Source organism: Prorops nasuta, unplaced genomic scaffold (genome assembly GCF_024137725.1).
Source record: "Prorops nasuta isolate Cenicafe-Biocafe unplaced genomic scaffold, Cenicafe_Pnas_1.2 PNAS00032, whole genome shotgun sequence".
NCBI classification, from domain to species: Eukaryota; Metazoa; Arthropoda; class Insecta; order Hymenoptera; family Bethylidae; genus Prorops; species Prorops nasuta.
Genome location: NW_027116829.1, coordinates 2,421,821 through 2,447,918, shown reverse-complemented (window position 1 = coordinate 2,447,918; position 26,098 = coordinate 2,421,821). Strand labels below are relative to the sequence as shown.

Below are 26,098 nucleotides of genomic sequence, written 5' to 3'. Positions count from 1 at the left end.
TTAAGATTTAAGCTTAGTATGTTTAATTTCAAATTCTCTTAGTCAAAATGTTTGAATTTTAAAGTAAATGTTAATCAGCTCTAAATTTTTAAATCTTGTATACAGATGAAATGTCTGTTATACGTGAAAGAAGGTCATTGTATTATAAACGCATAATTGTCAAGTTTTATAAACGTCTATCACAACCATAAGCTTGATAATCGTTAATAAGTTACCGTCGCAAGAATGACCTGTACATGCATAAAATTATTAAAATATAAATGTTTCAATTAATAGGGAAAATGAAATAGTAGTTTGTGTCTGCTACGGCTGTTGACCCTTTATTACAACTTATCTATGATCACAAATGAAATCAAGATTTATTATTATGTATATACCTGTATAAGTATTAAAAGATACGTGAACGTTCAAAGAATATTCATAATAAAAGTCAAAGAATATTAAAGTAAAATACTTGGTATATGAATGTAAAAACGTAGCAATATCATAAATGTACTAAGTATTACAATTTCTGTAATTTACTGCTGTGAACATTAATGTTAATATGAAATGGTTTTGTAAATTATTGTTTTATTATTAATGAATGTCGCTGAAGGTTCGAAATATTATGTATAAAACACATAGAAATTTTGTAAATTTTCAAGTTTGCCATTGTTTTTTAAATATATGTAAATATATATTTAATATTCAAATACTCGTACCTATGACGAAGAGAAAAAAATCATTTATAATGTTTGTTAATCGTAAAAAAGTAGCAGTATTTTAGGTATTTTCAGGCAAATATATCATTATGTAAGATCGAGTACTTAAATTATTTATTTTTCGCAAAACACACAGTTGGAGCTCTTAATTTTTTTAGTGCTGCATCAAAGTATAAGAATTGAGGTGCCTATGATAACTGCCGAAGCTACGGAAGCGCATTGGGCTTAGTCAGACTTTTTTAACTGTAAATATTATAAATATGACGTATATTTGCGTAGCATGATAAATATAAGGACCTTTACTCTAAGCAATATATTATAATAAAATTATGCAAGTGTTATGTAGTGCTTGGGTAACAAATAGATTTAAGGTTTGTTTGGAAAAAAATCTTAAAGTGAATCCTGCCGAATAGAATCGTTTGTAAACTAATTTAACAAGGGAAAACTTTTCTCATTATAGTTATAAACAACAATAGAATTTACAAAAACTCCTGCTTTATTATTCAATATGATTTAGCCTATATTTCTCACAAATTAAAATAATTTTACATTCTATAAAACGAATGTTTAATAGTTTAATCTATATTTAAAAATATATATATATGTGTATGAATTAGTTCGTCTTCACACCTATACATTTATAGTATGAAATAATACTAAATAGCATAAAAACGAACGCGGATTGGCTTGGTGCCAGCCAATAATCATAGTCCATACCAGTCCATCCATACTGCCACGACACTGTCCGGAGTCCGGACACCGGTCCGGAACTCCGGACCCAGCATTCCCAGCAAGGCCATTTCCCTATTTTCGTTGTTGACACGATAGGCGTTTAACAGACCTGGTTTTATCTCGTTTGTATACATAAAAAGAAACAAAATCAACAGAAAATTTGCCTAAACTAATAAAATATAGAAAAGTGAGTTTAGCAACAATTATACATTTACATTTTTCACATGTCTGCTCTAAATTTTGTATTATTAGAAAAATGACATTTATAGGTTATATTTAAATGCTTTACTAATGAATTTCTAGATGATCACAGACGTCCAGCTTGCAATTTTCTGCAATATTCTTGGAGTGACTCTTTTCTTCCTGGTGTTTCTGTTTCACTACATAAATGCAAACTGTACAAAGTAAAAGGATGTTATATTTAACGTTTAATTCATTATCTCAGAATGAAGCTGATTAACAAAACTTTGTATAAATTTATTATTAAAGAAATTAAAAAAAATATTGAAACAATTGATGTAACAATTACATGAAAAGGCCATGATTTAAATATATCAATAATGAAATAAATGCTTCTACTTTTTTACTCTAACCGAATTTGTCTGCTTCAAGTCATTGATTGAAATATATTACTGAAAAAATATATTTTGCTTATTAAATTATCTTTTCGCTTCTTCTAAAATGCGCGATGAGTATATATAACAAAGTAAGATAAAAGTTATGTAAAATTGAAGACTGAATTACCATAAGAAAAGGAGGGGATAAATTTGTGAAAATTGTTGGAGTACCAAACGCGGGTAGTATAAATCGTGATATTGAAGTAGAAACAGCTCGTTCTCCATTTAAAAAGATATTCCCTAAATTCGTCGCACAATTGGAATTCGTTAAAGTAATAACTTACGTGTCTGTTAATCATAAGATTTAAATTATAATACAAAGATATTGCGTTAAGAGATACTGTGTGATTGTTAAGAACAATTCTTTACATGAAAATTGACAAAAGCGAAACATGAGAAATATAAGTGAGGCTTTTTGTGAATAATTTTATACGTTTCAAGAAAAATGAAGTCAGTATTTAGTTTGCTGATTTTTTATATAATCACAATTTATGCTTCGTCCTTGGAAGACGCTTTGGAAATCGGCAATTGTTTAAAGGCTTGCCGAAATGTGAGTATAGAAAATACAGCAACGTAAAGTGAGAAGAAATCGAAAATAGAACAATTTAAATTAAACAAATAACAAATTAATTATTTAAATAATCAAATGGAATTATTAATTAATATTTGAAGGAAAAAATGATTTTAAAAATCTTGGACACTCTTTTTGAATTGAACAGCGGTAGGAATAAAATACATTGAGATTTTTTCATTGCTGGAAAAGTTTTTTTACTTTTATCTTACTGTATTTAGCTTATCGTTTTTCATGCTTGCTGAATTCTTCAATATCACAGGCATATTAGTATAGTACTATATAACATATACGTCTCAGTCGAGGCTTATTGACACAAGTGGATAAAAATAAATGTCAATGTATTTTCCTCCATTTATAAAGTTAAGTTTATAGAACAAAGATTCACCATTGAGAATGGAATACTTTAAAGCAGAGTTTATATACATAAATGCAGACAGCTTGAATGTACAATTTTTCCAATCTACATTTTATCCTTATGCGCTGATCTCAGCGAGTAAATTTTATTCGATTTTGCCTTCTCCGTTTCCGCTTCAAAAACTTCTGTTTTTTTCTTGGGATTTAAGCTCCTTATCATTACCTAGCTTTTAACTTTCATTTATTGGTTTTCTCACTCATTTCAAATTTCGTAATTCCTTTTTGCTGCTCCTCAGGAATCATGCAGAAATATTTGCAATCGGAAAACGACGGGTCTCGACATTGAAACAGAATTAAATATCAGCGCAAATGCCAGTCCAGTTTTGCATTGCAAAAATTCCAGAGCTATAATGTTCGAGCACAATCCAGGAATTTTTATTGTCGAGCAAAGCATTTCCGAAAGTCAATGGGCCAAACCTAGAATGGTAAACAATTTATGAATATAATAAATTATTAAAAATATAATACATACATACACGATATTATAAAAATATCAGATTTCATAAAAAATACAATTTTATTGAAATAAATCGTTTTTAGACAGCAGGAAGATTCACAATATTTTCTAACTTAACATCCGATCAGAATTACCGCTACAAATTTCGAAGAGTCTTAAAAAATGGCTTTTCCCAATCGGAGCTATCAAACTGGTTCAGAACGTACAAAAGTAATCCCCTCTAGAAATTTTAGCTCAAAATTTCCTTCGTACGTTTAAGCTGAAAAATAAGAAAAATAGATTGATTAATTAATAAATTTTGCATAAATACTATACACTTTTTTAGGCGACTATATGCCAAAACCAATTAGCAAAGACAAGATTTATTTGCAGCAAGTGAAAAAGGATGAAGATAATTTTCAGCAGCTGAAAGCTTTAATTAAGTTTGAGCCCTCTGATAGAGTCTGTAATTACGATATTTTATTTTGGGCTAGGGAACATAATTTAATTTCTTTCTCCTTGATACAGGTAATATTGATGTTTCTTAAAATATACAAATCTTTTGCTTAATTTGATCCAGAAAAAATTGCAGCCAGAAAGCTTTGAAATAAATTTGAAAAATTTGAATTACAATGAAAATCACACTGTCTTTATAACTTCGGTTAATAATCATGGAACTATGAGCGAAAAAACTCCATTTTCATTTATAACTCCTACTTGCCTAGGATTGAATTTCAATTTCTCTTATTGCGGTGAGTTGCTGAAAGAAAGAAAAACATTTTTATAAAACTGTTTGTCTATAACTTTTAAAGACGATTGTCGAAGATTTAAATAGATAAATTAATTTCACTTGGTTAAATATATAAGATTTTTTACTTTCTTCCATAATTAGCTCCAAATAAAGTTGGTGGATTGGTCGTCAAGGAGAATTACAAGGAGAACAATTTGTACGACGTTCTTGTACATTGGAGTCAGCCAGAATTATTGCCAGATAATTTTACTATACAAATTGTTCCGTTTTATTTGCAAAATGAGCCATATTATTTAACAGTACCTGGAGTCAGTAATGGATTAATTAATCTTCTTTTATACACACTCTTAATATCTAATTGGTTTTTAATCCAGCAATCTTTCCAGAATGTGACTGAGGCCCTTTTTCCAATGATCGAACTGAAAATAAATTACCAAGTCAGTATAATTGCTGAATCTGGTGGTGGTACTAGTCCAAAAACTATAATTTTTAAAAATATTATTGAGAATGAAGCATTAAATACTCCAAGCTACAATCTAATTATTGCCTTCCTAATACTTATTGTAATTATTATCACTGCAGCAACAATTTATCTTTTGCAATCAAAGAGAAATGATAAAAATATACAATACACTCACCTTCAGGTGAATTTATTTAATTTTATTTGGTTTCATTATTTTTTTGCTACGACTATTTCTTTAAGATTTGACTGATTTTGGTAATTTCATTGATTGTCGTAATTTTCTTATAGGGCTTTGGTCAGAAAAATCTTGTGGATGAAATAAAGAAGAAAATGCAAGTGGAGGATTATCAAAAATCTAGTGGCAAAGAGTTGGATAAAATACCTAGCGATAAATTTGAATTGAATCCTAATCAATTAGAAATGAAAAATATTTTAGGAAGTGGAGCTTATGGGATAGTCAGGCTGGGCTTGTTAAAAATTAAGTGTGGGAAAACTATACAAGTTGCTGTAAAAACACTCAATGGTGAGATTAAAATAGCTGTTTAGAAAAATGTCAAAAATTTTATTTTGAATGTTTATTGTTCCAGACGATCCTACCATCGAGGACATAAAAAGCCTTCACCACGAAATTTCTATAATGAAATCGGCTGGAAAACATCGAAATATTGTCTCATTAATTGGATGCTACACTTCAAGCAGAAGACCACTGTTGGTTGTTGAATTTTGTAGTAAAGGAGATCTCCAGACTTATTTAAAAAAGGTTTAAGAAAATAATTTATTTGAAAATAAATTTTCATCCATTTATCAATTGTAAGTTAAAATAATTTGAATTTAAGATCTGGGAAGAAGTGATTAATGTCTTGGTTGATCACGAAGAAAATTTGCAGCTCTCAGAAAAGAATATGGCAAAATTAGCAAATAATTCTAGTGAAACATCCTCATCTGTTAATAATAAACTATACGATCTTCAAGAAGGCAAGATTATCTCGCATACAACCAATTAATTTTAAGATAAAAAAATATAATATATATTTTTTCTTTTCTTTCTCAGATATTAAACATTCCACCGAGAATATTACAGCTGCTGATTTACTTAATTTTGCAAGACAAGTAGCTACTGGAATGGTAAATAAATTTTCATACAAAATTTATTTTTGGCTTCTCATTTAATATATTAATTTTATTTCTCCAGGAATTCTTATCCTCTAACAAAATAGTTCATCGAGATCTGGCAGCTAGAAATGTATTAGTCTGCGTTGATAGAGTCGTAAAAATTTCTGATTTTGGTCTCAGTCGTGATATTTATCAGGAGAATGTTTACCGAAAACGTAGCAATGGGAAGCTACCAATAAAGTGGATGGCTATTGAAGCTTTAACTCACCAAGTTTATACCACTCACAGTGATGTGTAAGTTTAACTTAAAATACTTAATTTTTTTTTCTCTTTCCATTGTAGTACAAAGTATTCTTCAATTTATCGTAGATGGTCCTTTGGCATTCTGTTATGGGAAATAATCACAATGGGTGGCTCCCCATATCCAGGAATCCCAGCAAATGGATTATTAAAATTTCTCCAATCTGGTTATAGAATGGAAAGACCTTTAAACTGTGGCATAGAATTGTATATAAAATTTTCTCATAATTATTTATAAATTTTTTTACCAATTTATGTGAAAATTAAACCATTATTATTTATGCAGATACAACTTAATGTTATCCTGTTGGGATGCTAGGCCACATAACAGACCATCTTTCACAATGATAAAACATAGTCTAGATGAATTACTTGGCTGCCATTCTAAAAATAAATATTTAAATCTGAATGAAGTATTGCAAGAGCCAAGAGATTATTACCAATTGATGATTACGAAATAAAGTAAATAAGTTATTGAGTGAGTATCAAGAGAAATATTTACCAGAGAGTATAATGTGCAAAATCATTTATTTGTTATGGCTTATAGATATATAATAATATGAAGCTTAATTTCTTTCATATACATATTTGTGTATGTACAATATCTTACTATCTTAAAACTCCTATATATGTAAATATAAGAAACTAACCATAGGCTTCTTCTCAAGTTAGTTTGCATTTATTTATTGGCATATAGTACAAATTGCACACTGTAAGACATGAATACCCTTCTATTATGGGCCAATAGGCCCTACTATTAATTAAAAGTTCGCCTTAAACGACAGTATCAACGAGTCGATAACTCGTACTTTTTTTATTCACATTTTGTTCATTCTTATATTACAGCTAATAAACAAATCAACTTTATAAGGTCTGTTAAAATTTTTGATTGATTATAAATTCTGTATAGTAGAATGCACATAATGGGCCGAGCTTTTTATTATCAACTTTGCTCATAAAAAATTCTCAGCATTACTGTATAAAATGTATTCATATGAGATCTACAAGGAACTGATTATAGCGGTTTATGCATCTCTTACTGCTGTAATATTAGGCACGAGTATGCTGTCAAAGGAACTTTTTAGAATTTTCTATTGCCTTGTAAATGTCGACTCGTTGACCTGGAGCATCAAGAATTCCTAACAATTTTTGGATGGAAAGTTTGCTGTCACTCCAAATCTTACAGATTCAGTGAAGTGTAGGATTTTTACATTCCTAATGATTGATATGAAGGAGCTCCTGTAAAAAACCTCAAATTAGGGCTACAATGATTTCTAGTGGGACTCATCCTAGGCAAATGATATTAACATTGATATCAATGTATAATTTCCTTCCATCATTAACTCTATGTACACTTTTGAAAATTATATGACAAATACATTAGGCTGCCACAGTGTGCAGGTCGATCTTTAAATTAAAATATCGCCCAATAATCTGCATTTTCAGTTTACCCTAAAAACATCACAGAAAGATTATATACAAAGTAACTGCAACGTTTTATAAACAATACCTAGGCGTATTTTGCAGTAAAAAAAAACATTTCTCCGTAGCCAATGTACAGTAACTGTCTGTTAAAAATTACTTTAATGAACTATAATCATTAGATTGTATATATTCAAAACATTTTTTTACAGATTTAAAATAAAAAGAAATTTATGTGACTTTTACTACCAAGTCAACAAAGTATACTGAAGTTAGGAATGTGCTAATAATCTCAGTATAATGACTGAAAATAATAACTTTGGAATGCTTTCCAGATATTCTAAAAACACTATACACTATAGTCTAGGTGACACATATTAAAGCATTTGTGTCACGCTCTGTCGATCTTTAGTCTAACTGGAAAGCTCATCTTATATGGTTGTGGTCACATCATTACATTGACTATAAGACTGTTAACTACAGGCTTCCTTACGGCAATTTACAAATGGGCTTAAGGAGCGGCTGAGTTAAGGATACGACCCTTAGTAAATCATGCGTTCACCTCACATGATTAATAATTGCTGGATTCTCAAATTTTCGTACATGGTTCTGTGAAATCTTGAATTTCTTCTAATTCTTTCCACGATCACAGAATACGATTTAGTACATGCGTTTTTTCATGCTTTAGCACACTATCACAGAGAAATTTGCATATCGTAACAACTAGACATATGCTCCTTTTAATTTTTCTATTTCAGTTTTTGAAACTTTGTTATCAAATGCACGAAGAGGATTGGATGGAATCGTTGAAGATCGAATAATCTTTTGCCAGATACAATACAAAAATCTCAGACTTTAAACAGAGCCAAACTATTAACAACTCAGCTTCGTAGTAATCTCAGTAAGAAGTTCAAATATCCAGGAGAAACTTGTTCATCAAGATCAAACAAAATCACAGAAAAGACTATAATAAAGAGTCTCGTAAATTTGTTATACTTTTTACCGTTTATGATGCTATCTGTATCAGATACTGTCACTCCTATTGATTATATTATCTTCTTTATCCACTGGGGGTGGACCCGCTATCAAATTTGTGCTCGGACCTGCCGTTAAATATCCAGCGGAAACAGGCGTGGCTGCTACAAATTCATGTAAAAGATAATTCTTAAATTTTCCTTATTAAGTAAATTTTAATTATTCGAATAAAAAATACCTGTGAGATAGCCCGCATTAACAGTATTAGAAATAAACAAATCGTGTCTTTGATCTTTATACTGGGACCAAACCCCGGATTGTTCTAGTATCGCGTTAACCTTCTCTCCCAATAACAAACTCTTAGCCATGGCTTTTAAAGCTTTTACTATTTGAGCTTTTGTTGTACCTGGGTTGTCAGGAATATCCAATCGCCCTTCAAGTATATTTAATAAGAAGGGCACCATATCAGCTTCCAAAGCCTGTTAATAGTTTCATGTAATACTCTTAATAATAAGATTCGAGAATTTCCCTTCACCATTACCAAAAAAATATTATACCTGTTTAATCAATCTGTCCTCATTAGTTGCGAATAATCTGTTTAAAGTTTCGCAAGCTACGGCGATCATATCTTTTCTGATTTGCATGGCATATTTCAGTGGACTAATACATTCCGTTTGACAGATTGACGATATACAGATCTAAAAACAGTTATTCGATTAAACAACTTTATTGGTGTAATTAATACGACCTTTGGTCCTTACCTCACTGAGAGCCAGCTGATGTAAAATTAAAATTGCTGTTTTGTAAATGGACGGTTGACCGTTATGTACAGCCATTTGTCTGCATAATCTTGGAATATGTCCTAGCGATGGTACATGGTCCGCTAAATTTGGTTGTGCTTGCAGTAAACAAACCAAAGCTTGTGTCGTTAGCTCAAGCATATCGGGCTAAAAATTGAATTGTTACATACAATCAGTTCTATGGTCAAACTGTTTTTGCTTAATTTTCTCCCATACGTCAAAACTTACGTCAGGTTTTTCTTTTGACATCAGTAACAAAATAGTATCCATAAGCTCGCTGAGGAATTCCTTAGGTTTCCTTAAAGCCCAAGCTGGACTAGAAATAAATAGTCTCAGATAAACTCCGCCCACAATTGGCTCGTTCGTTACCATATCAATATTGCTCTGCGTATCAGGTAACTTCAAGACTACGTTGGGATTCCTTCTTTGGGCTGCGTAATGTTCGTCCTTTAATTCGGATACTATTCTCGATATTCTAGCTTTAGTATCGTCATCCCAAATTAATTCTGGATTTTCGTGTTTAGTCTCAAACATATGAACACATTGCTTTGGCGCATCTCTCATCGCCTCGCTAAATAATCGTGGCAAGAATTTCGATAGATCCAGTTTAACTTTTGGACCAGCCAGTTTATCAGAGGACATTTTAGCTAGCAATTCAGCAGCTGCTTCTCGCACCTGTAAATTGCTAGAATTACAGAATAAATCCAAAACATAAATCACAGCACCTAAAATTAATCAGAAAATAATTAGATTGATTAATATTCCCGACAACAAATTTGAATTAAACATTCTGCTAAATACTTGCCTTTGTTGAGAGCGTCCTTCACTATTCTCGTCGAACTCATAAGGGCATAAAGGGTTTCTAAAGTAAGAATTTGATACTCCTTCAAACTATTCAAACATAACAATAAATGAACAATTACATCATTCGCAGCAATATCATTAACACATTCTTGATTTTTCGTAACATTGCTAATAACTTCCAAAGCACATTTTTGAATAGGCTTGAAATTGTTGCAGCTCAGAAAACCGAATAAAAGTTTGAAATGACCTATGCATTGCAACTCGATTCCTGGATTATTCTTTATCACATTTTTTAAAGCTTCCAAAGACATAATAATGTGCATTACTCTTTCTTGGTCCTTTTTTGATAATGATACACTTCCCACTGAGGCTAAATACTCAGAAGATTTTGACAAAGATTCCAGTAAATTTATAGTAAAACTTTTTGGATTCTAAAAAAATCAGTTAATTAGATTACATATATTTTATACTGTACTTTGTCATTAAAGATAAATTACCTCGATGGGAAAAGTAGGTTGTTGGTTATAAATTTTAACAAATATTTCACCAATGATTAATTCTCCGGAATGCGCGCTATATTTGAAATCATTGAAATCGTGCGTAAAATCAGCGTTATCCTGCCATTTCTCTTGCCTCTTGACTTCTAAGTACTCGTTTAATTCAGCCCTAGTACCATTGTCCCAGATCAAGTATGGATTAGAACAATTTGAGTTCAATGTCTTTAAAATCTCTTCAGGCTTGTCTTTGCTCAATTGCCGAGCTAAATAAGGCGTTAATAAAGTTTCTAAAGCAGCGACCGTGATAGGATTGACAGGAGTTACATTTTCCCCTGTCATGTAACCTCCTAGTCTGGCACAAGCACGAACTGCTAATTTGGCCAAGTTGTTGGCAACCTCTTGCTGATTCTCATCCTGATTTCTCTCAACTCCACCTTCCTCTAGAGTATAATCGTAATTAAACATAAAGAGCAGCAAATGCCAAAGTGCCCCAGATTGCAGAAGCTGCATTTGAAGAACACTATCTGTTGCCAACGAGAAAATACACTCAGTAGCAATGGAGCATAATTTTGTTAAATGCTGTAAAAATAATAATGTTTACAATTCAAGTATTTTTACTGATTTGTTTTAATCGAATCAAAGAAAAATATCGGAAAAAAAAATAATTATACCTTAAAATGAAGAATTCTACAAAGGTCCTTAATAAGCTGCGGCAATTCGGTTATTTTGTCCCTGCATCCTCTGAAAGATCCTGCGACAGCAAAACACCTAGTAATGTGCATACAGACTTGGACTGCTACGTCGTTAGATTTACTGGATTTATTGAGAACAGAAACGCATCTAGAATAAGCCTCTAATAAAACTTCTAAGCCTCCCTCCCTTCTCATTTCTTCCGCATTCAAAGCTGAACAGTGCACAGTGTGGAACGCCAACTCACTGGCTGCAGTCAGCAGATGAGCAGATTTAGAAAACAATCTCTCATCGTCAGTTTCCAATTTGATCGTTTTTATCAATTGAGGATACCCAGCGTATTTATATGGCTCCAGTTCTGAGCTGTAGCGATGAAAAAGAATACTTTGTGTTCGAAGAATTAGAACGATGTTATCCGGATTTGGTCCATCAGCAGACCAACAATTTCTACTGCACAAAAATTCGTATGCTTGGTTTACCGCCTCAAACATATCCCTACCATTAGGATTTTTGTCAGGATGATAGGTTTGAGCTAGCTTATAGTAAGATTTTCTGACAATTGCTTCATCGTGTTGTTTTCCGCTAGTCAAACCAAGGACTCTGTAAGCTTCTTCTACCGTCATTGCAGGTGGTTTTTTCTCCACTTCCTTTTTCCAAGCATCCAGGACATCTTTTAATAATTTTACAGGTTCAGGGATGGGCCACTGAGGAAATTTAACTGTATCGCAGAGATGTCTCAGGTAGAATATCTGACAGAAGAGCTCCTTTTCTAATTCAGGGTATCTCACGGCGGGTATTGGAATATAATGATATCGAGACATAGTGTGGCTTCTTAATTTAGGCGAAAAATCAGCTATGTGGGTAGCAACCTTTTCTATTAACATCCTTCTCATTCCAGAGTTCCAGATGGCTTCCGGTGTATCAAAGTCTCCGAGGAAAATTTGGGCGAATTTTTCTGCACCATGATTTTCCAAGTAGCTAACCATGGCGTCCGGTAACAGCTGGCCTAGGATACTTCTCTGCATTATGTCGGATGAAACGTTTTCATCCCCTCTAAAAGCTTGTTTCGTGTGCGTTAACTGCAAGAATCTCGCGATTGGTAAAACATTTGAACCTGTATACATTAATATAAAGTAAAAAACGCCCGTAAGATAAATTTTCGATACGTCAGCATTGTCTCTCATAATTTCACATAACAGAGTAGCAACTCTCTCGACTAAAACTGGGTCAAAGGTCAAAAGGAGTTGAACAATATGTGGCAAGCACTGTAAATCCGACAGCAAGCGTTTGACTCTTGGCAGAGGTCTGATGACGGCATCGTCGGAATCTCTGCTAGGATAATATTCACAGACAGTTATGAGGATGTTTAAAATCAAGGTTGCTAATTCGCTTTCGTTAATGACAGCAGTACCCCTAGCCACTAGAGTCCATTTTAGCTGTGGAACTTGAGATATCATTCGCCAGCCATCCATTCCTTGCGCCCAAACTTTAGTTTTGTATGTAATTTGATTGCTACTATAAAGTTTCTCCAAGTCGTTTAAATTTATCGGTCCTTTTCTTTTATCTCCATCATTGTAGTACCATTCTTTTTCAGACACATATCCCTGATTTGGACCTGCCTCTATTACATTAGTTTGCGTCGGTACTACCGCTCTGGATGTGTGTAAATGGGCTAGAGTTAAAAGGTCCACGAGTACGCGTACTCCATTCTGATCCATAATGTCCTTTACATTTCTTCTGTGCAGTATCAACTTGTGTATAAACATAACTAGACGATCGCGTTCCATTCTATCCACACAACGCTCCAACATACCTACTATATACTTTGTGTCAGAAAATGGTCCAATGTCTTCGTAGTAGCGACCATAAACTATAGTCATCGCTTGCAAACAAAGGCACTTCATTTCAACTTTTGTAGTCAGTAAGAACCTATGATATAAGTCATTAAAAAATTCGTATCTGTAAAATAAATGGTATTAGGATGTTAAATGTGCAATAATACTTATTGACACAATTTCAATTATTAAAATACTTACGATTTTCTAATAGGACTGTCAGGACTATCTCTTTCTAGGAGAAGCCTTAAATAATAATCACCGATCTTTACCTCGTCCGACAGGCACTGATACTGTACTTCGAATTCCTTATGGTTCCAAGCAATCAATGTTCCTCCCGATAAATCCTTGTCAGAAGAAAAAGCACGAATCTCATTTTCCAAAGCGGTTCTCAGCTCCTCTCTAGTCTTATGATTCCAAATCAAATTAGGCAGTGAGTGATCCTGATTGAATTTATAATAAAACAATTTCCAATTCGCTTCAGATTTTATTCTCTCTCTGCGTTTTCGTAGCACTATCGGTCGTTCCCTAATTTTCTCCCTACGCTCTATGCCTACACGAGCTCCCCAATGCTGAAGAGCATTGTCCACGTGCTTCTCTAAAACTCGCATCTGCCTTTCTATCGCCATCCATTGTGGACTTTTCTTATTTCTAGCAGCATGGTCTATTGCAATTTTCAAATTATCGCGATTGTTCAATCTTTCCTCCTCTATAAATGCATCAGGTACTTGCTCCTCAGAGTCTAAGTAATTAAGTAATCCAACTGGCTGTAATTACCCATTGAACTTAATCAATATTGCATATATTATTCATTGATACAATATTTTTAGATATAGCACATAGACTAACCATTATTCTTTTGAGTAATCCCATGGCTGTAGGATGTCCAGTGACCCATAATCCAACTAAATGCCTGCATAATTGCCGATGAGTCAATAATCTGCCATCGCCACCACTGGTAAACAAACTATTTAATAAGTGCCTAGGTAAAGCACCTTCAGCCAAAGCCAATTCCTGCATTTTCTCGGAGACTTCGAGAGGACCTTCCTCGATTATCGCTCTCATTATCAATCCAGCACCTTTAACAATGGCCAGAGAGGGATGCTGGAATAGTTTAAACAGTGACCTACCTCTAGCGGCTACCATCCCTAAGAGGTTATCAAAATGTTTGCCATCAGTTGTCTCGCTATATGGAACGCATAAAGCGAATGTTAAAAGATCCAACATTGCAGACACTACGAGAGCACCGGTGCCATGATTCTGAAAGGAAAAAAAGGCATATAGAAATTATATGAATTAACTTCTTTTCCAAAGCTTACAATATGATTAATCCACATGTCTAGTAAGCTTTCCAGAAAATTATTACTGCTAAGCAAGCTGCTCTTGTTAAGTTGCTCTTGCTTAAGATCACAATCGTTGTGCATTGGTTGCATTAAAGCACATATACAATCGATGGCTGCTTGCGCAATAGCGTAGTCTTGTTTCTTTAATGCTTTCACCACACGGCTCCCAATAGCCTCTCTAAATCCTGGAAGAACTGTAAAGGCTGTAAAACCAACTTTGTTCGCCAGCAGCCTTCGCAAAGCGTGAAATTGCGCCTCTATTTCGCAACTCGTCTCCATATCTTTCGATACCAAAGCTTGTAACGCTCCCAGAATAAGTTTTTCCTTATTCTCAGCAAATAGTCCCTGTAAGTATTCATTCACCATACTGTATACGTGAAGCTCTATTGTAGGTACAGTCCATTCAAGCGGTGTTACTTCCTAGACAGAAGAAAGGGAGTCTAAATATAATTCAAACTTTCATCATTCCAAAAGCCAAAAGGTCAAAAGAGAGATGAATCTTGTGCAAAACAGCTACAAGCACAAAGCCTAAGGAATCTTTTCATGAATCTTAAACTGACTCTACTTTAAAGTGAACAATTGAAATCTACAACCGCTTAAATGTTTGTACAAGTATTTGTTACATTTAATAGAAAATGAATCTTACGTCTTGAGTTACTGGAAAATTCAGGCCACTATAGGGAACATTTGCATTGAATCTCTCAAGAATCTCAGAAAATGTTCTACCCCCAGGAGTCTGTTGCAGAAATTTAACGTGAATCGTTTCCACTTCACCGTCGACTCGTAAATTTAGAGGACCCAAGCGTTTGCCCCGAGCAATCGGATACATCCGAACATGTATGTCTCGGTTGCCCGAGGCTCTGACACCGTCCAATAATGAAGCTAGCAAGGAATCTCTATCCGTGGCGGTATAACTACGCATTTGCCCATTTAAATACTGAATAGTGAACAATTGAGGGTTCTCATTATCACGTATTAATGCGAAAATATCCGATAGCGGTCTTAAAGTGCATATATTATAAGTTTGCGGGTCTCTTTCTAACAGACACGTGTCCGATAGACAAAGAATTCTTCGTGGAGGCTCGGAATGCCTTGAAGATTGTTTGTGCACGGTAAACTCCGATACACTGGTTATAAATTCATCCCCGCTAAACTTTCCCAATCTTTGTGCAACAAAATCGTCAAGCCTTATAGGTGTTGAAAGAACTTTTATAGAGATTCCTAGGTTATTAAATGCGGAATCTAGCAGTTTCTTCTTAATCTCTTCCATGTGTTGCGAAGCAAAAAGATGTAGCCGGCCGAATCCACCGCACACTATTACAAATCCATGAGGATAATCTTTAACAGTGGCAATTCCTTCAAAATCTTTAAAGCAATAGCTTGCTAATACCATATGAGTTGCTGGGTCTAGTTGGTCTAGACTATATGGAGTTATTTCAAGGTCAACTGGCAATCTTGTATCTGACCAATGATGCTTAAAAGCTGGGTACCTCTGAAATAACATACAACTTTTTTAATTCAAATTAAAGTTTAATATTCTAATTAATTTTAAAGTTAGCATAATTTTTTCTGCATCATATTAGTACTGTTCTTGGAAAAAGCATCTAAAAAAAAATGAATTTAATATTTATGACAACACTGATGAAGGGGTGTTTGTGATGAACTGCATTGTATGAAACAAGATTGCTCTGATATTGAATTAATCTCATGAAATTGAATCCTTTGAATTATCAGGAATCACTTAGCTTAACTTACAGCAGTATCTTTAGGCTTCTCAGCAAATTGATTTCTAAACCTAAGGGCCTCTGTTAACAAGTAATCTCTGTGCTCAGAGCTAAACTTCATGGTATCAGTTTTACGTTCTTTACGCATTGTTATGCTAAATTCATTCAAGCCCAACTGACCCTTATGCATAGGCTGTACGCTTATAAAATCAAAATACTCCCATTTGTTGGTTACTTCCAAGTTATTAGGATTATACGTTGTTATACCCATGGATCCAATGGAAAAAATACGCTTATACCTAGACAAAATATCAATGTTTATTTTTGTAACTTGAAAAAAGAAGTATTCATAAAAAGGCATTCATTCTACAGACTAGATATGATAAATACATACTTTCCTTTCCACGAGTGTTTTGTAACCAAAAAGCAAGCCACATCCTGATTGTCCTTTATTGGCATCATTGTCTCATGCCTAACAATTTAATGAATATATCTTTCAAATCAGTACCTAAACAAAAGGCCGAGAAATACCAGCATTTAACGAGTATATACCTTAGACTTTCACTGTATCAATATTAAGAATTATTTTCTAGATTACATTTATTTCCAATAAAGATTTATCAAGCCAGTATTGCTGTTATTTATTTCTCGCTATAACTAAAAAATTTTAGGCACTAATTTCAGCCATTCACTTTTTAAATAAACCGACGAAACTGATGTCGGCCTGGGCTGGGAGCAGCCATGATATTTAGTCGGGGGGTGTTAACGAACAGCTGTTTCTAGATGTCTCTGCATTAGATAAAAAGCTAAAAAAAGAGTTGGGTTACGCCATGGAGGTATGAAGTACTCAAGAGGGAGTGTGACTGTGTATGTACTGTGGTTGTTCTGCTACCTGCCAAGTGCCAGTTATAATTGAGACCACTCGACGCCACTCGTCTCTGCTGCGGGCTGCCAAACATCACTTTTCTATATTTTCACTATTCTATTAAGCCTACGGCACACACTATGCTGGATTTCGTGCTGGAATGCTTGCTAGAATTGTGAAGACCAATGATGATTCAGTTGTGAATTAAATATAATAATCTCATTGGTCCTCACAAATCTAGCAAGCATTCTAGCACGAAATCCAGCATAGTGTGCCATAGGCTTTACATATGTAAGCGCGCGCGTAGTAAAAGCGCTGGTTTCTTTTCAAAGCGGTTTCTAAATGCATCGAAAAATTAGGAAAAGCCATACATCGCATCGCAATTACTACCTTCAGACACCTTCAGACGCCTTCAGTTTACGCAGTTTACCCATGTTTACTTCAGCGGCGCTTTCTGTCTGCCGCCCTTGAGTCCCTTCCTTGACTCAACTCGCTTAACTTCTTATTATCTCTTTTCTGAGTGCTATAAATAAAGAAGAAAGAAAATTTGTGGCGTTTGTTCTTTGATTTTAGAACAAGACCTTGATTTTTTAAATGCGCCGTAGGTTCCGCGTCTCTGAAATAATTACAACTGTGTCATATACATACTTCTTCTGTTTACAATTTGCAGCTATATTCTTTTTATAAATAAACTGCTATTGATGTCTTCCATATCCAGTGATGATTTGACGTCTCCAAAGATTATTTTTAGAAGCGTCAATGGAAATATTATCGAACTAACTGAAACTAAAAATCAATGCTCTACAACAGATACAAACGGTGTTATAAAATTTGATTTACAAAGTGAAACATTATTATATTTTTATGGTATTTTGTTACTTCTGTTTACTGTTCAATGTATATGGTATACGAATACATGTTTATTCCTTTTTACCATTATTGCACTTGTCATTCTATTGAAGTATAAACATATTTTTGTTGCAAGAAACAAAGGTGAGTATAATCGTTTTCCATCACTTTATTTTAAAATAGAAGCTATAAAAATACTTTTTGTTACAGACACTCTAATAGTAATTGAATCAGTAGGTATATACGTTTTAACTAAAGGACCATTATTAAGTTATAATTCTAGTGAGTTCTTAGCATGGAGTACAGTAAAAGATGTATTTATTAATGAGGTTATAATACATGTTAGTATATTGTCTAGTTTATTATTGGCATTTATGAAAAATATTGTTTAATTTATCTAATTCATTTTTTTTTATTTCAGCAAAGAGTTTTAAACTATCTAACATTTGTTGTTAAAGAATCAGTGGAAGGGATAGAGACAACAAGATTAATTCCTATATTTTGCAATATAAAACCTGAGCAAAAATGCCTAGTGTACATATACAAATGTCTGTCGAAAATGATAATATACAACAGACAAAACAATCTCTAATAACTATACCTGGCTCATACTGGTTTTACCATAGGAAAAATGTTTATAAATTTACTTTTAAATATTGCCGTGCATTTAAGTATGACATTGTTTATTTATACAATTTTTACTTTTCCTATTAAGAAAATTATAGAAAGATTTAATAATTTACAGAGCAGAAAAACAGTTTGACTATACAAGAGAATTAATGAAAATTATAAGAAGAATAATTAAATGCCAGCCTAAACAAGGTCAACAGTTTGAAACAAAACATCTTCTGGTCACATATAGTATCCTTTAAAAAAATAATTTGTTTTTATTGCAATTTTATAAATAGTATTTATTCTTTAAAACAAGAGTATAATGAATATTTTTTTTAACACATTTAATGTAGACCATACATCATGGACACGACAAGACAAAATGTTTGCAATGTTAAAATTTAGTGAAAGAACTAATGTTTCAGCATTCTCAAGAGCTTTTGTTCTTACAATAAAAATTATTTCTTCTCCAGAAAGATTACTTGCTAATACTGGATATGCAGTAACATTACAGGATTCAAGCTTGTTAAATCTAGATGATAAAAATGATGTTTCAATCATCAATAAAGAAGATTCTCTATCTTCAAAATTAGATGATCAAATATTTGGTTCAGATATACAGAGATCCTCAACAGGTACTGTTTCAACCATGAAAATTGAATCTTTAGTTACAGAAATGTCTAAAAACGATTCTATGTATACAAACAGGATTAATGATATTAACTTACTTGATGATAAAAGCGAACTGTCTAAAAGTTTTAATTGTGCAATAAAAAATGAACTTATATCTGTTTCTCCTAAAAGTCAGAGAATCGTAAATAATCCGTTGATTTCTGAAAATAATTTATGTTCAGGAAAAGAATTTTCCGTGGACAATAGCAATCACGATACAAATGATAGGCTTCGATCCAGACGATCCACTGAAAATATGTCTCTGCATGAAGATAATATAAAAACAGATAACATAGAAGATATAGATGACAATCAAAGTATTGTAGAAACCGATGATGCTAGCCTAGATTCGGCAAATATGCCGTATCAATATCTTATAGAAAAAGAGATAGAGAGCTGTAAAGAAAAAAATATCTTTAATCCTTCTATTTTAAATGAGGAGAAAAGAGTAGATTCACTGAATAAAGAGAGCAATAAAAAAGTTGACAATGCAAAGTATAAAGTAAGTAAGATCGATCGACGTAAACAGAAATTAAAAGAGTTGGATAAAAAAGTTCTTCTTGAAGAAAACTATTTGCGCTCGTCAAATATTACAGATCAAGTCATGGAAGGTTTAATGTTTACAATTAGAAAAGATCAGGATACAGTGTCAGTACTTGAGCAAAAGACTAAATTAGAGGTAGATGAAGTTTTAGAAAATTCTGAGAAAGTAGAGACAAAAGAAGGTGAAAAATGTCTTGTGAATTCCAGTTTGCTCAGGCTAGAAAACTTAATTACTAAAATTGAATTTTCTGGAGCCAAAAGGAGAAAGACTGATAATATTTTGGATAAACGAAAAGATTCTGAATTATGTTTTACTGGAAATTCACATAATTTTCTGAAAAATTTAAATACCATAGATAATTACATTTGTAGCAAAGAATACCCGATAATAAGTGATTATCGTAATAATAAAGCTATTCATGTAGAGAATAAACGAAATTACTTTGATAAAGATCTTCAGGGTGATGAAAAAATGGAATTTGGTGACTTTGAAAATGAGGAAGATGAGGATGAAGATATTGTACCTGAAGCCTTCCAATGTAACATCTCTTCTAATGATTCCTCGTCATCATATTTAGATATGTTAATTGCAGATATTGAAACAAAAGAATCTGTACAAAATAATTATATGGAAATGCTACAGAAGGGAGCAAGTTCTTTACAAAATCACTGTAAAACTTTGGTGGAAGACGTTTGCTTATCTAATAAAACAAATTTTCAAAGTAAAAGCAAATTAAAGGCTCCAAATAATTCTAATGGTAGTAAGTCAAAGGTGCCAAAAATAACATCAGACAAGATAATTAATACAAATGAAATACCACCTGCTTTGCAAGAAATAATAAAGTACAGTTGTTTTAAAAGAAATGCAATAATGGCATCAACAGTATCAGAAACTGATAAAGGCAATATTAATGAACCTCAGCCCTCAACATCCAAAGAAAAAAGTGTACATAGAGGAACTATAGTAGGTAACAATAACAAAACTACAGACATTTTAATGGATAGTTCTTCTACAATATCATCAGCATTGAAAACTCACAACCAAATTAAATCAGAGCTCTCTTTGGTATATAAAACAGACTTAGGTATCAGAAAACGTGATAATAGCATTGTAAACAAGAAATATTTGACAAAAGGTACAACTTATGTACTCAATAAGGACTTTGTTTTACCAAGTAAATTGCAAGATATCACAGAAGATTTTTTTAATGAAATGCTACAGCAGCAAAAAAAGAATGCAAATCACAGTCAAAGAAGTTTACGACAACGAAAATCTATTAATACTAAAGAATTAAAAAATAGCGAAATTAGGATAGAAATGCTAAAATTTATACAAGATATAACAAGGGGTGCCAAGGTTGTAGTTCAACGTATGAGTACAAAAAGTATTTCCAATATTTTAGGCAAAAGTTCCTCTACAACGACATGTATGAACTAATGGTATCTATTAAATAATATTTAAATTATAAGTAATTGATTAACTCATATTCTTTTATAGCATATGTTAGTTAATACTGGGGAAGGGAAAATATGCAACTTTCTTATTAGGATACAATAGAGTTGCAAGTAAAATAAATTATTGTAACATTATATTGTATAAACTGTTAAAGTTTAATTACCTAAATATATGAATTGTACATATAATTATTAAATATTCTTCAAATATTTATTAGTTTCACAAGTTTTTTCCTTTTCAAGCTGCTCAACAACTGTTCTTAAATCATCTAATTTATGTGACATTTCTTTTAGTGTTGTATTCATTTTGAAAATATCAGTTGCTGTTGTATCTTTCGGTAGCGGTAAATGAAACACTGATTGTTTTTCTTTTGTCAAATTTAACACATGAAACGACGGTACGTCCGTATTGTCAGGCTTAACATCGGCCATCTACAAAAGAAATGTTATAAATAGAAAGTTATATTAAAACAAGTTACAATATTCCAAAATAATGTCACTATTTTCTTATAGCAGATTTTGATTAATATAAAAATTAATAATTACATTTATCTCATTTTTAATTTTAATTGATTGAGCCAATTCCTTAGCACATAATTTTGGAAAACGCTCTCTTGCATCGCAAACTTCATAAACTGCATCCTCGCACTGTTGCTCAAGGTCATCTGTAGAGATGTTAATATAAACAAATTAAAAAGACGTGAAAAATGAATATTAGCTTTTTCTTATGCGTTGACGTTTGAAAGTCGCATTTGTGAAATATTATGAAATGCCATCTATTCAGCAATCACTCATTCAATTTCTACAATGAAAAATGTAAATATTTAGACAAAATTAAAAATGAGTATGATTATGCAAACGAATACTGTATATATATATGCTATGCGCTTAAAGTAAATTGATAACGAAAAAGAAAAAAATAAACTCTGGAGCTACCAAAAAAAAGCAAAGTGAATAAAAGATTATAACTAGCTACAGTAAATTTAATTCAAATCAGATCCCTACTAAGTGATTTACCTGAAATAGGCGAAATCTGAAACAATCGTACCTCGTCAAGACAGAAATTAGTTATTATTTTTTTAAAAGCTAACCTTCAACATTTGATTTAGCTGCTTCGAAGTTGGTCCCTTGATCAGACATAATTTTAATTCTTAACAAAAGAAAATCATTGATAGGATCTTTAAATTTTTAAACTTTTAAAAGGTTTTAAAAAGAAACGTGAGGAGAGCTACAGTTTGAAATAGTTTGTTTACATACACGGATGAGAATGTAAAATGTTATATTAATATGAACACAGCTTAGTTCAGTTTACACACACAATATCCTGAATACATATCATATGTGTGCTATGTGTAAATAATACAGCATTTCTCTTCCCGCCCAATCTTTACCATACAATACAGCCATGAGCCAATACAGCTTCAGTCATAATCATGTCGTGTAAAGTAGATGTAGTCTGTTGTAGCATTCTGTAGTGTACTAGCTGTAGCGTCTATGCAGTATGCACACATGATATAACACATGGCCACAAATGACGTTTGAGCATTGGACTATTTGAGATAATTAATTAAGTGGAAATATGTAAATTAATTTATTTTTAAATTGGAATATCGATTAGTTCTGCTCCTCCAGCCAACGTGGCAATTAATTTTTCTTAAGTTTCGGAAGATACCTCAACGGTAACGAAAAGCCGCCATTGGCATACTGAAGATTCTGAATGCCGTTATATACAGAAACAGTTATACTCAGGTTTTTTTAGTTTTATTAAGTACGAAGACATAAACTTCAAGCGCATTAAGCAATTTGCAAGCAATTAGCAATCATTCCTTAGGTTAGTTCTCTTAATCGCTTGGACTCTCACTTAAATTTTTTACTCGTTCGAGGTATGGGGTTCTTAAAATCAGTAGGCACTTCTGTAATTTATATAGGACTAGCACTAGCTTTGATTACTTTTATACCAGGTCTTCCACCAGAAGCACGATTCTCCGAAATAAGGTAAATTCATATTTTACTTTATTCATCTCAACGCATTTTGTATTTTATACATACAACACTTAACTTTTTTAAGAAAAAATATCTAAGTGGCAGGTAAAATCGACATTTTTTAAATTTAAGTTTTGTACATAATATTGTTATAATTATTGTTGAAGAATGGTTAAAACCTATTAAACCATTGATATTTTTGTCAATTTCCAATATATTTTATGCAATAACTATGTTTCAGCTTAACACCAACCTTTGAATTTAATGGCCATCTAGGCCCTAATAAACGGTTAGATAATGCAGAAATTCTTTTTGCTGGGAAACTCAAAGGTGCAGAGTCATTTGATTCTTATAATGGCGAACTTTATAGTGGGATACATGGTGGTTATGTAATAAAAATTACTGAAAATGACATTGTGCCAATTGTTAAATTTGGCAAACAATGTGGTGGGTGAAAGATTAACAGTTTTATATTCTTATTATACTTAGATCATAATACTGGAAGATAATAATTTTACTTATGTTTTGTTTAGATGGTTATTGGCAAGAGGATAAGTGTGGAAGACCATTAGGTTTAAAGTTTAATAAGAATGGAGATCTTTATGTAATTGATGCATACCATGGAGTATTCCAAGTTGATGTTAAGCAGTCTAAGTATCAACAAATAATTGACATTTCTAAGCCAATTGAAGGAAAAGTTCCAAAAACTCCAAATAGTTTGGATATAGCTAATAATGGAGATATTTATTGGACTGATTCAAGTTCAGATTTCAAACTTTATGATGGTGTTTATACATCATTAGCTGATCCTTCTGGAAGGTAAATTTTCTTATAACAAACAATCTAGTTTTTACTTTAAAATTATGACAATGGATTTTAATTGAATTCTTTTATTTTTAGGCTTATTCGGTATAATGCTGCAAAGAAAACCAATGAAGTTTTATTGAAAAACCTTGCATTTGCTAATGGAGTAATATTAAGCAATGATGAGAGCTTTTTATTAGTATCAGAAACATTTGGATCTCGTGTTAGAAAGTACCATCTGAAAGGTCCAGGAGCTGGCGAATCTACAATTTTCGCACAAGGTCTTCCTGGCTTACCAGATAACATTCATTCAGATGGTGAAGGTGGTTTCTTAGTCAGTTTAGTCGCTTATGCAGATTTGAATCACCCAATACTGACCCAAACTTTGATGCCTCATCCTTTGATAAGAAAAATGCTGGTCAGACTATTGTGGCTTATTGAATTGCCAATGAAGTACTTCCACGAAGCTTACCCTAATGTCTTTGCAGAAAAATTCATTCATGCAATGGGTTCCTTTGAGGCTTTTAGTTTTATGAGCAATAATATGCCTCTTATTATACGATTTGGTAGAAATGGAAATGTTATAGAGACAGCTTATGGTTCAAATGATAACCTTACTTCCGTCAGCTCAGCTTTTATTCATAATAATTATGTATATTTTGGTTCCCCTTATGCTGAATACATAGCTAGAGCTCAAGTACAAGATGTGTTTCCTGAGCTGACAAGAACGGCTACACATTTTAGAATCGAGCGTGAAGTTCATAGGGCAGGAAATGCAGCAAAAGCAACGGTGAAAAAGATATCAACGTCAAACACACCTCCTTCCGCTGCATCTAAACCACTACAAGCACAAACTACCACTACTACTAGTGCTACTACCACTACTACTACTACAACAACACCAAGACCAACGACACAAAAATCCACCCCGCCAACAACACAACGTAAAACTACTCCAAATACTACTCCCCCAAGTTCTATCACCCCAACTACTACTCCACCACCTACAAAGGCTCCTATCCAGAAGTCAACTACACCAAAACCATCTGTAAAACCAGCTGTTAAAACAGAAGCACAAGAATCTATGCCAGTTGATGAAGGTACTAAATCAAAAGTACTGCCAATGCAAGAATCCAAAGCACCAAGTATAGAAAAAGAAGCTAAATCATCGGAACAAAAGCCTGTTAAGAATACAAAAGTTCCTGAACAAAAGAAAGAATCAATCAGTAAACATTAAAAAAAAATAATTTTAATAACAAAAACCAATACCCTTACGATGTTTATATCAATCTACGCTCTGAAACTACATTCCATCAATTTAAAAATTTTATATTACACATATCACTCCATTTGTGACATAAGCCTGTAAAATGCATTTCTTATTTTTAAGGCAGAGCTACACATAACGGGTTTTTCATTTTCTTCCAAATATTTAAAAAGAGTTTGAGTAATGAGAAAGGAGAAGAAAGAATCAGAGACTGTGATTTAAAACAGATATAAATATATGTAAAGTAAAAAGTATTGTTGTTTTTGCAAACTTCTACGTGTAATATAATGCGTATATAAAACTTAGATATTCAGTGTATGTATTTTACATATATTCTAATTTTAATTATTCACAAATTCTGGTCTGGTAAAATAAAATTTAAAGATTGTTTCTTTGTTTAACAATCATATAAATCTTAGTCCATTGGAGAATGCAAAAGAATTATAAAAACAATTAAAGATCTGATTGCAAAACAATTTACGCAACAATTAAAGAAAAAAAAATATAATCTGGCTCTTACTCATATGTATATATATAAATATATATACATATATATATTACTGACATTACGATAGAGTCGATAGAAATAAATATATCGAGCAATAGGATCAATAAACGCTGCTGTGTTAATTTTAAGGTCTAAAATTGGTCTTTTATGATGTTTATTCAGTTGCCGATTTAATTATAGAGTGTGTGTAAGTTTCATAATATATTGAATAATGTTAACAAAGGTTATAAAGATTTAAAATTCAATAATAAAATCTTTCCTGAGTATTTGAGTATTCTTTTGATGTTTTATTATACTTTTACAAAAAACTAAATTAACTTCTCACTTAAGGCATCTTTTGAGGTTTATT

General features: G+C 32.4%; 6 protein-coding genes and 1 long non-coding RNA gene across 19 annotated transcripts; 4 read left to right on the top strand and 3 right to left on the bottom strand.

The window, feature by feature from the left end:
- The first annotated feature begins 1,325 nt into the window (after positions 1-1,325).
- LOC136783160 (tyrosine-protein kinase receptor torso-like) lies at positions 1,326-12,299 on the top strand. Of its 5 annotated transcripts, none has more exons than XM_066743067.1 (15): positions 1,326-1,620; positions 1,737-2,600; positions 3,275-3,463; positions 3,579-3,705; positions 3,821-4,002; positions 4,067-4,226; positions 4,367-4,869; positions 4,977-5,211; positions 5,276-5,448; positions 5,525-5,663; positions 5,740-5,813; positions 5,881-6,095; positions 6,171-6,308; positions 6,388-6,579; positions 12,188-12,299. In XM_066743067.1, exons 2-14 carry the CDS (start codon positions 2,496-2,498, stop codon positions 6,560-6,562), a joined length of 2,415 nt encoding a protein of 804 aa, XP_066599164.1. In that variant the 5' UTR covers positions 1,326-1,620; positions 1,737-2,495; the 3' UTR covers positions 6,563-6,579; positions 12,188-12,299. The 5 variants fall into 5 exon arrangements, with proteins under 5 accessions (XP_066599164.1, XP_066599163.1, XP_066599165.1 ...); XM_066743068.1 differs by lacking the exon at positions 12,188-12,299 and having other exon boundaries at positions 1,327-1,620; positions 4,367-4,533; positions 4,612-4,869; positions 6,388-6,613; XM_066743066.1 differs by lacking the exon at positions 12,188-12,299 and having other exon boundaries at positions 6,388-6,613.
- On the bottom strand, positions 2,996-4,490 carry LOC136783172 (uncharacterized). Of its 2 annotated transcripts, none has more exons than XR_010824227.1 (4): positions 4,351-4,490; positions 4,196-4,234; positions 3,630-3,754; positions 2,996-3,455 (listed from the first exon to the last, which is right to left on the bottom strand). It is a non-coding gene; the product is annotated as an uncharacterized lncRNA (long non-coding RNA). The 2 variants fall into 2 exon arrangements; XR_010824228.1 differs by having other exon boundaries at positions 3,364-3,455; positions 3,515-3,754.
- Positions 8,527-17,169, bottom strand: Rme-8 (receptor mediated endocytosis 8). 2 transcript variants are annotated; one of them, XM_066743056.1, is made up of 15 exons: positions 17,084-17,169; positions 16,586-16,997; positions 16,223-16,490; positions 15,114-15,959; positions 14,444-14,812; positions 13,974-14,384; positions 13,326-13,891; positions 11,271-13,248; positions 10,600-11,178; positions 10,104-10,533; positions 9,527-10,023; positions 9,260-9,445; positions 9,056-9,196; positions 8,737-8,977; positions 8,527-8,662 (listed from the first exon to the last, which is right to left on the bottom strand). In XM_066743056.1, exons 2-15 carry the CDS (start codon positions 16,651-16,653, stop codon positions 8,547-8,549), a joined length of 6,696 nt encoding a protein of 2,231 aa, XP_066599153.1. In that variant the 5' UTR covers positions 16,654-16,997; positions 17,084-17,169; the 3' UTR covers positions 8,527-8,546. The 2 variants fall into 2 exon arrangements, with proteins under 2 accessions (XP_066599153.1, XP_066599154.1); XM_066743057.1 differs by having other exon boundaries at positions 8,541-8,659.
- LOC136783159 (putative leucine-rich repeat-containing protein DDB_G0290503) lies at positions 17,132-21,171 on the top strand. Of its 2 annotated transcripts, none has more exons than XM_066743063.1 (6): positions 17,132-17,347; positions 17,453-18,049; positions 18,116-18,246; positions 18,327-18,576; positions 18,651-18,766; positions 18,871-21,171. In XM_066743063.1, the coding sequence occupies exons 4-6, from the start codon at positions 18,431-18,433 to the stop codon at positions 21,168-21,170; spliced, it is 2,562 nt and encodes an 853-aa protein (XP_066599160.1). In that variant the 5' UTR covers positions 17,132-17,347; positions 17,453-18,049; positions 18,116-18,246; positions 18,327-18,430; the 3' UTR covers position 21,171. The 2 variants fall into 2 exon arrangements, with proteins under 2 accessions (XP_066599160.1, XP_066599162.1); XM_066743065.1 differs by having other exon boundaries at positions 17,132-17,657; positions 17,727-18,049.
- Positions 17,758-18,381, top strand: LOC136783127 (uncharacterized). Its single transcript, XM_066742988.1, has 3 exons — positions 17,758-18,049; positions 18,116-18,246; positions 18,364-18,381. Exons 1-3 carry the CDS (start codon positions 17,758-17,760, stop codon positions 18,379-18,381), a joined length of 441 nt encoding a protein of 146 aa, XP_066599085.1.
- Positions 21,172-21,377: 206 nt separating the features above from the next.
- LOC136783170 (uncharacterized) lies at positions 21,378-22,713 on the bottom strand. 6 transcript variants are annotated; one of them, XM_066743090.1, is made up of 5 exons: positions 22,445-22,489; positions 22,279-22,337; positions 22,205-22,220; positions 21,734-21,852; positions 21,378-21,619 (listed from the first exon to the last, which is right to left on the bottom strand). In XM_066743090.1, exons 2-5 carry the CDS (start codon positions 22,285-22,287, stop codon positions 21,380-21,382), a joined length of 384 nt encoding a protein of 127 aa, XP_066599187.1. In that variant the 5' UTR covers positions 22,288-22,337; positions 22,445-22,489; the 3' UTR covers positions 21,378-21,379. The 6 variants fall into 6 exon arrangements, with proteins under 6 accessions (XP_066599187.1, XP_066599183.1, XP_066599186.1 ...); XM_066743086.1 differs by lacking the exons at positions 22,205-22,220; positions 22,445-22,489 and adding an exon at positions 22,579-22,713 and having other exon boundaries at positions 22,279-22,314; XM_066743089.1 differs by lacking the exons at positions 22,205-22,220; positions 22,445-22,489 and adding an exon at positions 22,579-22,643.
- On the top strand, positions 22,624-26,023 carry LOC136783163 (adipocyte plasma membrane-associated protein Hemomucin-like). The gene is made up of 4 exons (XM_066743075.1): positions 22,624-23,182; positions 23,412-23,617; positions 23,704-23,989; positions 24,071-26,023. Exons 1-4 carry the CDS (start codon positions 23,073-23,075, stop codon positions 25,209-25,211), a joined length of 1,743 nt encoding a protein of 580 aa, XP_066599172.1. The 5' UTR covers positions 22,624-23,072; the 3' UTR covers positions 25,212-26,023.
- The last annotated feature ends 75 nt before the right edge of the window (positions 26,024-26,098 follow it).

What these genes read in the sequence shown, in the direction of transcription:
- LOC136783170 (XM_066743086.1), bottom strand. An exon ending in AGCTAAATCAAATGTTGAAG is followed by an intron (nt 21,853 to 22,278) that starts GTTAGCTTTTAA and finishes ACATCTCTACAG; the next exon opens with ATGACCTTGAGCAACAGTGC. An exon ending in AAATTAAAAATGAGATAAAT is followed by an intron (nt 21,620 to 21,733) that starts GTAATTATTAAT and finishes TTTCTTTTGTAG; the next exon opens with ATGGCCGATGTTAAGCCTGA.
- LOC136783159 (XM_066743063.1), top strand. Translation starts at nt 18,431, where the DNA reads ATGCCTAGTGTACATATACAAATGTCTGTCGAAAATGATAATATACAA. An exon ending in AAATATTGCCGTGCATTTAA is followed by an intron (nt 18,577 to 18,650) that starts GTATGACATTGT and finishes AATAATTTACAG; the next exon opens with AGCAGAAAAACAGTTTGACT. An exon ending in ACATCTTCTGGTCACATATA is followed by an intron (nt 18,767 to 18,870) that starts GTATCCTTTAAA and finishes CATTTAATGTAG; the next exon opens with ACCATACATCATGGACACGA.
- LOC136783160 (XM_066743067.1), top strand. Translation starts at nt 2,496, where the DNA reads ATGAAGTCAGTATTTAGTTTGCTGATTTTTTATATAATCACAATTTAT. An exon ending in AATGGGCCAAACCTAGAATG is followed by an intron (nt 3,464 to 3,578) that starts GTAAACAATTTA and finishes AATCGTTTTTAG; the next exon opens with ACAGCAGGAAGATTCACAAT. An exon ending in TGCTGTAAAAACACTCAATG is followed by an intron (nt 5,212 to 5,275) that starts GTGAGATTAAAA and finishes TTATTGTTCCAG; the next exon opens with ACGATCCTACCATCGAGGAC.
- LOC136783163 (XM_066743075.1), top strand. Translation starts at nt 23,073, where the DNA reads ATGGGGTTCTTAAAATCAGTAGGCACTTCTGTAATTTATATAGGACTA. An exon ending in TAAATTTGGCAAACAATGTG is followed by an intron (nt 23,618 to 23,703) that starts GTGGGTGAAAGA and finishes TGTTTTGTTTAG; the next exon opens with ATGGTTATTGGCAAGAGGAT. An exon ending in TTAGCTGATCCTTCTGGAAG is followed by an intron (nt 23,990 to 24,070) that starts GTAAATTTTCTT and finishes TTTTATTTTTAG; the next exon opens with GCTTATTCGGTATAATGCTG.
- Rme-8 (XM_066743056.1), bottom strand. Translation starts at nt 16,653, where the DNA reads ATGATGCCAATAAAGGACAATCAGGATGTGGCTTGCTTTTTGGTTACA. An exon ending in ATTTTCCAGTAACTCAAGAC is followed by an intron (nt 14,813 to 15,113) that starts GTAAGATTCATT and finishes GAATACTTACAG; the next exon opens with GGACTATTTGCTGAGAATAA. An exon ending in TAATGCGGGCTATCTCACAG is followed by an intron (nt 8,663 to 8,736) that starts GTATTTTTTATT and finishes ATGAATTTGTAG; the next exon opens with CAGCCACGCCTGTTTCCGCT.
- LOC136783127 (XM_066742988.1), top strand. Translation starts at nt 17,758, where the DNA reads ATGTCTTCCATATCCAGTGATGATTTGACGTCTCCAAAGATTATTTTT. An exon ending in TTTTGTTGCAAGAAACAAAG is followed by an intron (nt 18,050 to 18,115) that starts GTGAGTATAATC and finishes TTTTTGTTACAG; the next exon opens with ACACTCTAATAGTAATTGAA.